Source organism: Nicotiana tomentosiformis, chromosome 11 (genome assembly GCF_000390325.3).
Source record: "Nicotiana tomentosiformis chromosome 11, ASM39032v3, whole genome shotgun sequence".
In the NCBI taxonomy this organism is placed as follows: Eukaryota; Viridiplantae; Streptophyta; class Magnoliopsida; order Solanales; family Solanaceae; genus Nicotiana; species Nicotiana tomentosiformis.
In genome coordinates this window covers 102,284,405-102,294,088 of record NC_090822.1, presented here as the reverse complement: position 1 = coordinate 102,294,088, position 9,684 = coordinate 102,284,405, and the positions used below count along the sequence as shown (strand labels likewise).

The window sequence follows — 9,684 nt, the reverse complement described above, 5'->3', positions numbered from 1 at the left end:
ATGTCAAACCCTCAATTAGCGCCTCTACATGTTGACAACGAGTCCGGTCACCAAGGTGAAAATAACAACATAGCGCCCAGTAACGAGATACTGCATGCTGATCCCGTTGGAATTCCGATCGTAGATCCAATCGACGCTAATTCGCATGTATCTATCGATGCAAAGTTGCCTACCAACCCTGAAAATAACGTTAGTGGTGGAGCCCGGTCGGTGATTCAGAACGCTCAAAACGTTGAAGGAGACGGGATCAACTTACGAATGATCTTCGAAATGCTACAGGCCCAACAGGCGGCGATAACTCAGTTACAGAACCAAAGCCGCGCACGAAGCTGGGTTGAGCCCGATCCTCCCCGGGAAGCCGCCCGCAGGGATGTATCGGTCGTAGAAAGATCAAACGAACATGAATCAGGGGATAGCTCCAAAGTTATAAAGATGCTTGAGGAACCGACGAAAAGGATAGAATCCGGGGAAAAGAAGATCGATGGTAACGACAAAAAGGTGGAAACTTACAATTCCAGGGAAGACCAAATTCCAGGAGCACTTCCGATATTGAAGGGCCTAGATTCCAGGAAGTTCGTACAAAAACCTTTTCCTCCGAGTGAGGCACCGAAGCCAATCCCCAAAAACATTTGCATGCCCGAAATTCCTAAGTACAATGGAACGACTGACCCAAACGAGCATGTGACCTCTTACACATGTACAATTAAAGGGAATGATCTAGAGGACGACGAAATCGAATCCATGTTACTAAAGAAATTCGGGGAAACCCCGTCAAAGAGAGCTATGATATGGTACCACAATTTACCACCTAACTCTATTGATTCTTTTGCTATGCTTGCAGATTCTTTCGTAAAAACACACGCCGGAGCCATCAAGGTCGAAACCAGGAAATCAAACCTTTTCAAGGTAAGAGAAAAGGACAACAAAATGCTCGGAGAATTTGTGTCCCGATTCCAAATGGAACGAATGGAGCTACCACCGGTCGCCGACGATTGGACAGTTCAAGCTTTCACCCAAGGACTCAATGTTCGAAGCTCGGTGGATTCGCAGCAATTGAAGCAAAATTTGATAAAATACCCAGCTGTCACTTGGGCTGATGTCCATAATCGGTATCAATCGAAGATCAGGGTCGAAGATGACCAACTCGGGGCTCCACCAGGGTCAATTTATCCTATCAACCCCGTGGATAGAATTAGGAGGGATATCAACTGAGAACCAAGGTCGAACATGGATCGATATCAGCCGTATAATGGAGACCGTAGGGACAACGGACCTGGGCGCAACCCTATGCGAAGTGAAAGGAGAAATGATCGAGGCCAGAGCTCTCGAGGGCTCATGAGCAAGAATGGTTTCGACAGGCATACCGGACCTAAAGAAGCACCACGATTGTCAGAATATAACTTCAATGTCGATGCATCCGCCATTGTATCGGCTATCGGACACATCAAAGATACTTAATGGCCTCGACCTCTATAAACCGGTCATACACAAAGGGATCCCAATCAAATATGCAAATATCATGGCACACATGGCCACAGAACGGAGGATTGTTGACAATTGAGAGAAGAAGTAGCCCGATTATTCAATGACGGGCATCTTCGAGAATTTCTGAGCGATAGAGATAAGAATCATTTCAGAAACAGGGATTCCAATAAACAGAGTGAACAAGACGAGCCCCAACACGTCATTCATATGATCATCAAAGGGGTTGATGTTCCTCAAGGTCCGATGATAAAATGCACCAAAGTATCCATCACAAGGGAAAAATGGACTCGAGATTATATACCAGAAGGAACTTTATCCTTCAATGACAAAGACGCAGAAGGAATCATATATCCCCATAATAATGCACTGGTACTTTCTGTACTCATGAATAAAACTCGAGTTAAATGTGTGTTGATTGATCCAGGTAGTTCGGCCAACATCATTCAATCGAGGGTCGTAGAAATACTCGGCCTATATGACCAAATCGTGCCTGCGGCCCGAGTGCTAAATGGATTCAACATGGCTTGTGAAACTACTAAAGGAGAGATAACATTGCCGGTAAACATGGCAGGTACCGTCCGGGAGACCAAGTTTTATGTGATCGAAGGGGATATGAGGTACAATGCCTTGTTCGGGAGACCATGGATCCACAACAGGAGGGCCATGCCCTCGACCCTTCACCAGGTATTAAACTTTCTGACGCCAAAAGGAATAAAGACGGTTTATGAGGAGCAGCCTGCCGCAAAGGAGATGTTTGTCGTCGATGAGGTAATTCTGATATCAACACACTCATCGACAAGGGACTCAGGTTCGAAAGCGAAACAGGAAGCCAAATAGCAATCATCGATTCCAGCCTCGACCCAATCGGACAAGCAAAAGATTGACGAAGACGACGATTACGGGTTTCCTCGATCATTCATAATCCCCGATGATTCCGATGCCACTAAATCGACAGTTGAAGAGCTGTTTAATATGTAAATGTGGCTAGTGGTTCAGAGTGTTTATTAAAGGTTAATAGAAGGATTTCGAGAAAATTTGGCGAGTTGCGTATGCAGGATCATGTCAACGATGAAGAAAGAATCTCGGTGGATTCCAGAATTTTGTAATTGTAGCTTCAAGCTAAGTGGGAGAGCCCCATCATCTATGATTGGATTGCGTAGTGTCAAGTTGTGCGGTTTCTAGCTATCGGTGTATTGGTGGGTCATTGCAACTAAGGAAAGAAAATATTAGTGGTAATTTGAGCAAAGGATTTGGGGAATGTGTGCCATATTTGGCCTTATCAATTCATATTCAGGTTTTTGGAAGACTCAGAGTTTATGCTTCGTGTAGATGTAATGCACAGGAAAGTGAGACAGTCGGATGTTTCCTTGATAAAGTGTCCATGTCCTAGCAAGGCCTTGGAATTGATCATGTTTGAGAACAAGTCAGAGCAAGTGACTCTCAATAATGGTCTTAGCGGGTTCAAAAATTTAAAGTGCGGTGTCTAAGGATCTCGAGTTCGTAGTATGATTGAATATCGAGCTTTTGTAGCAGATTATGAAATAGGGCTTGGAGTACTCTGCGTTATCTTTAGGTTGTGGTGTAGCATTTGAGGAACGGAAGAAAATAACTTCGGATTCATAAAAGAAGTATCAGAAAGGGTGTAACAGTTGAAGACGAAAAAGTGCGCACAAGGAGGGGTATGAGATGATCTGTGGATTTTGAAACAGCATGGTATCGTGAAATAAGGCCACTTGGGATGAGTGTGGATTTGAGTTCGTGATGTAATGAATGAAGCTATTATTATTTCTAAGTCAAGTTGAGAATAAATTGAGAAAAGTATGGGTCGGCTAACAATGGTTGAATCGGCATGATGGTGGCAATGACCAGTTCCTTCAGCGCATAGAGTTATGCATGTAATTTGTGGCGGTACGTGCGAAGCTTGGCGGCCGCCGTAATTGATTTTATCTGGAGGAATTCAAGTATTATGGCATGTTATGTGTAGAGGGATCCCAGAAAAGTTATGGTGGCTTAGACCACTACTTGAGGCTGGTATGTTCTACGGATATGGGAATTCAGTCACGTATTGCAATGGTTCTCTTGAAATGAGTTAAGAAGAAAGTTTCTATATGATTAAGTGTTTACTATATTAGTGGTTCGGAAGTTATGATGGAATTCTTGTACTCCTGCGCATTGGCGTGGTTAAGTGCACTAAGTAGCATGGGATTCGAAAGTTGAGGATTTAAGATTTCGGTTCGGTGTTGACAAGGATGTCATGAGCTCGGATGAGCAGGAAAGGAATTTAGATGTTTAAAGTAAGATGGTATTGTTTTTGGCATCATCTAAGGTCGATGTCAGGTGTAAGAGACCTTGTGTATTGATTTGTGGATTTTTGATATGCTTTACAGCATTAGTGTAACCAGTAGCATGGATGTGCAAATTTGTTACCTGGTGCGAAAGGTCGTAGGAGCGTGTCTCATGGAAATATTGTGTAAGAGTGACATATAGTCACTTGATTGAGTGAAGATTAAAACCAAGTTTGAATATTGTGGTAATATCGTTGATTCGAGAATTTATGCCTGGAGGGCGCTCTGTTCATTTGGTTGTGGACTGTGGAAGTTGTTTCGATTACGATGGCTATTCTTGTGTGTTATGGGAAAAAGGGTTATTATGTATCCTTGAAAGGTTATTATCCTAGTACGGTGCGATCAGAATCGGCTTGAGGTCTGTGGATGGATTTAAATATGAATATGGGCTCTATATCAAGCCGGATGTGTTCATTTCAGCATAAAAGCTCCCTATGTTGGAGTATTCGGACGTTGGATGTCGTTTTGTCGTCGGTAATTTCATGTAATTCTATATTGTGCCGTGTGAGTTAGGAAACGGCTTGATAAATTTCTTATGTGATGAGGTTCCGCGTAGCGATGGTGTTATGTGAGCAGGATGGCTCTCGAGATTCAGATCATATATTGTACCTTAGTTGTGCTTGAGTTTTGTAGCGTATGGCGCTGTCGGTCCTTCCAGGGATGATATTATGCACTGAGCGTGCTTGTGTCGGATATTCGGATATTTTGTAGTAATGAGCATTTTAGCTCGGTAATTATTTTCTTATAGATTCTTTTGCGCGGATCGGGTGGCACGCTGCCACGGGTATGTTGTTTGGATCGGGTTGCACGCCGCAACGGTATCATGTGTGGATCAGGTTGCGCGTCGCAACAGTGTGATGTTGAGTACAGTCCCATATATTCTATTTTGTGTGTTTGTGTTCCATTTTCTGAGGAAGGTTCATGACACCTTTTCAGTTGTCTAATTAGTCACGTGGGTGGAGTAATCCTTTCTAGAGTTCATTTTTCTTATGTATGGCAATTGAGTCCGTAGCTTATTAGCTCACCGTGGCATCATATGAGGCTTTTTGATCGTGTCTGAGGTGGTTTATTGCCTGAGCAACTTATACTTGGTGAGACAAGATTATTGGATTTGGGATCAGTGCGATCGGATTATATGGAGTGTAATAAAGAACAAATACCATTATTTGGTTATAATGAGGCAATGATTCTTGTCAGAAGGAGAAACTCAATAATTGTTGACTCGGCAGTTGATTATGAATTTCTACACATTTCTTCCATCGTGGAAGCATTTCAAGAGTTGGAACATGACTTATATGTATCATGAGGTGTGTTGTGAACATCAGATTCGTGGAATTTTGGCTAGTGTTATCGGAGGATGTTATTATAGTTATGTGAATGATGCGGTGCATGGTCTAAATTCAACAAAGTTATGCAATCCTGTATTAGTGCATCGTGTAGTGATTGATACAACATTCATAGGTTGGAAACATGTATGGTGGAGAATTCTGGATGTTAGAATTGGGCTCTAAGGCTTATTTGCCTAAATAAATGGGAGAATTTTAAGATTGGCTCGAGTTAATGTGCTCAACTGGGTGTGGTAGCACGGGTAGGTGCACGAGGTGTTAAACAGTAATTTTGGATAACTCCGGAACACTCCTTAGCACGTTCGAGGACGAACGTTTATTTAAGTGGGAGAGAATGTAACGACCTAACCGGTCGTTTTGACTTTTAGAACCTCGTTCCCCTAAACAAAACTTCTCGTATGTGCTTTAAATGATTTATAACTTGTTGGGATGGTTGGTTCGGGATTTGAAAGTGTTTGGGTTGAAATCGGAACACTTGGTTTCTTAAGTTGGCTTTAAAAGGCCAAGTTTGACTTTGGTCAACATTTTGAGCAAACAAACTCGTATCAGTATTTTGACAGTTTCGGTAGGTCAGTATCGTGATTTGGGACTTGGACATATGCCCGAAATTAAATTCTGAGATCCCTAGCCCGAGATATGGAATTGTAATTTTGACCGGATGTCGAATCATGTGCAAACGACCCCGAAATAGAATTTTGATGATTCTAATAGCTTCGTATGGTGATTTTGGACTTAGGAGCGTGATCGAAATTTTATTTGAAAGTCCGCAGTGAAATTAGGCTTGAAATGGCTAAAACAAGAATTTAAGTTTGGAAGTTTGACCGGGGAGTTAACTTTTTGATACCGGAGTCGGAATACAGTTCGAAAATTTTCATTGCTCCGTTAAGTCATTTATGACTTGTGTACAAAATTTGAGATCAATCGGAGTTGATTTGATAGGTTTCGACATCGAATGTAGAAGTTAAAAATTCTTAGTTTCATTAAGCTTGAATTGGGGGTATGATTCGTGATTTTAGCATTGTTTGATGTGATTTAGAAGTTCGACTAAGTTCGTATGATGTTTTAGGATTTGTTGGTATATTTGGTTGAGGTCCCGAGGGCCTCGGGTGAGTTTCGGATGGTTAACGGATCAAAAATTGGACTTAAACAGCTGCTGCAATTTTTCTCTTCTGCTGGAAATTCTGGGTTGTGATCGAACCCAAGATCGAGGCCCAAAATCAAGGCCCAAGATTGAGCTCCCAAGATCGAGCTCCCAAGATCGAGCTCTCATGATCGAGCTCCCGAGATCGAGCTCCCGAGATCGAACTGGGCAGATCTGTAAGTTATAAAAAATAGAGGCATTCAACCCATTTGCCATTTTTGACAAACTTAAGCTTGAGCAGAGGCGACGTTTGGCAGATTTTCAAGGAAAGACATTTGGGGTAAGTGATTCCAACTCGGATTTGATCTATATACACAAATATATCATTATTTTCACCATTTAATTAGTGTTTTGAGATTGGAATTTGAAAAATTTTAGAAATCTCATAGAAACGAATTTTTGAGATTTCGGTATCGATTTGGAGTCGGATTTGAGTAAAACCAATATGGTTGGACTCGTAATTGAATAGGTTGTCGGATTTCATAACTTTCGTCGGATTCCGAGATGTGGGCCCCACAAACGAATTTTTAATTAATTTCGGGATTTTTATTGAAAATATAGTATTTTCTTATAGAATTGATTCCTATAAATTTTAGTGATTGTATCGAATTATTTTTGGTTAGATTCGAGCCAATCGAAGTTGGATAATTGAGGAAAAGGCCCTACTAGTGGATTAAATTGGAGCAAGACGAGGTAAGTCTCTTGTCTAATCTTGTGAGGGGAAAATTATCATATAGGGATTAAATTGAATAATTGTTGCTAATTGCGGGGGCTACGTACGTACGAGGTGACACGAGGCCGTGCGTAGCTACTATTAATGCTAAAGTCCGGGTAGTTTAGGACTCAAAGCATGAATTACTTATGTAACTTGTATTCTTTGTTTAATTAATATTAATTGATATATATATGAATATATTGTGAATTTTCAGATAAAGATATTAAAGGATGGAAACCTCATATGCTTGATTTTCTCTTTAAATTAATTAATTATTAAAAGAAATTATTCTTCCTCCCGAATTTATCTTATAATAAATATACTCTCCTTCCGGAGGTACATAAGAAAATGACCTCCTTTCTTGTGGAGCGGGCCGAACGCCTCGGTAGGATAGATGCATCTATGGATCGCGCCGCACGTCCCTCGGCAGTGTACACGACACTCTGGATCGGGCCGTACGTCCTCGGCAGAAATCGTGCTTAATAATAATAATAATTACACGATATTTGGACAGTTTATTACAACTTGTAAAGCTATTTGATAAATTAGAAATTTATTGATATTGAATTGCAGCTTGTTAGGCTATTTGATAAATTGGAATTTTTATTGAATTTGAAGGATTTAATTAATAGATTAGAAATTATTTGAATTGAAGGAATTTAATTAATATATTGAGAATTATTGGAATTGAATAAATTTAATTACTTCTGCTGGTTCAATAAAATTATTGTTAACTCTGTGAATCACGTTGATATAAATATTTCTATTTTCATGATTATTTAATATTATTGATTCATAGTGAGTGTCATAGTCGGCCATCTCGTATCTACCTCTTCGAGATTAGGCTTGATACTTACTGGGTACACGTTGTTTCCGTACTCATACTGCACTTGCTGCACATTTTATTGTGCAGGTACATATATGTATAGCGGCCTTGTGGGCTGAGAGGTGTGGTTAATAATTGTGGGGACATAGGTGAGCTGCATTCTATATTACGATCCGCAGCTAACATAATCTCCGTTAGAGTTATTATACTTTCCTGTCTAATTTGTATTCTGGACAGATGTTGTATTTTATTTTAATTTCCTAGTAAATGCTCATGCTCTTGTGATACCGGATTTTGGGAATGGTTGTGAATTGTTTAGAAATTTAGTTTTTAAAAATATTTATCATTTACTCTACGAGTTTTATCTTTACTATTTCATTGAAGAAAGTTTTATTTCAAAAACACTAAAATGGATAATTAAGTTAATTGATTATGGTTGGCTTGCCTGACAGTAGTGTCCGGCGCCATCTCGACCTTTTTGGATTTTGGGTCGTGACAATTTACCTTCCTTACTTCTGTTATTAGACTTTGGTGTATAGAGATACTAGTTTCCTTCTGTAGCTTGTGACTAATGATGTTTCGGGTTTGGGGAATATTGTGTATTACTGGAGTGATGGCTATTGTACATGCCAAGCGGCATTGTTACCAGTCATTTAGTTACCTGTTGCAGATAGTTGTTCAGTTTTACTTTCATTTTTTTTTTATTTTCGCATTTTGTTAGGTTTACCTAGTCGTAGAGATTAGGTGCCATCACGACGTCTTACGAAGGAAGATTTGGGTCGTGACAATTTAGGAATAATCATTTAATTATTTTTGGATTCAAAGTCAACTAAATATTATGTATTAAATTTTTCCTTATTTGAACTATGTAATATATCATATTTGCTAAAGAAAAGTAACAATACATAACACAAGAAAATCACGTTTTTAGGGTTTCGAATCTTTTTGTTTGTTATTAGATTCATTCGAAACAAATCCTAAAACCTCACAAAGAAAAACTTTGCGGCTACCTTGTGTAAAGCACACAACATAATATTGACTATTTGCATACTTAAGGTTGAGGTTAAGCATTCGTTCTTTCTACTCTCTTTTTTATTACGTTAATTAATTATATAATTGTTGTTTCTTTGGTGTTGATTTACTCATATATTTTTAGTGGGGATCTGAATCATTTGGCCTATAGCAAGCACATTTATGTGAATCTTTCTTCCTATTTTTGTTACAAATATTCATCTGTGATTCGTTTAAACTATTTTTATTTTGACGGTTCTATATAATGAATGATAGAAGAATTTTTTTCTTGTGAATAAGGGAAAGAAAGATTCACAAAGTTTAGGTTGATTAGAACTGGGTGAAGGTATGTCCTATTTTAATTTTTATTTTTCATATTATGTTTTTTATATTATATTATCACTAATTTTGTTATATGTCTAAAGATATTTTTGCGTTCTAATTGAACTTACACTAGATCGAAGTTGGTAGGAAAATGTAATTTTAGGATGATATTTTGATTGAAGATGACTTTAATGTTTTTAACTTCCTTTGCCGCATATTATATGAAGATTAATTTAAAATTTTGATTGTTTATTTTCATCTTTTATCTATTATACTACTTAAGTCTATTGTTCTTTAAAAATAATTCATTAATTATGATGATTTTGCAGTAAAAGATCAACAATTACTCATTCCTCAAGTTAATTCCCCCATTCACTTCGACGGCGAGATTTGAGCATTGATACTCTCCAGCTCTGGCTATGGTTAGAAAAAGGGAATGAGTACGACTTGAGGTTCAAAAATCTTTCATCTTTAAATACATAGAAAGAATG

At 38.9% G+C, this 9,684-nt stretch overlaps 1 protein-coding gene across 1 annotated transcript; it reads left to right on the top strand.

Moving 5' to 3' along the window:
* Window positions 1-1,212, top strand: LOC138901939 (uncharacterized). The gene is made up of 2 exons (XM_070189739.1): window positions 1-598; window positions 710-1,212. The coding sequence occupies exons 1-2, from the start codon at window positions 1-3 to the stop codon at window positions 1,210-1,212; spliced, it is 1,101 nt and encodes a 366-aa protein (XP_070045840.1).
* The last annotated feature ends 8,472 nt before the right edge of the window (window positions 1,213-9,684 follow it).

Excerpts from the sequence above, each read along its gene's own strand:
- LOC138901939 (XM_070189739.1), top strand. The coding sequence starts at position 1 with ATGTCAAACCCTCAATTAGCGCCTCTACATGTTGACAACGAGTCCGGT. Across the intron at positions 599-709 it reads ACAAAAACCTTTTCCTCCGA|GGAATGATCTAGAGGACGAC; the intron begins GTGAGGCACCGA and ends GTACAATTAAAG.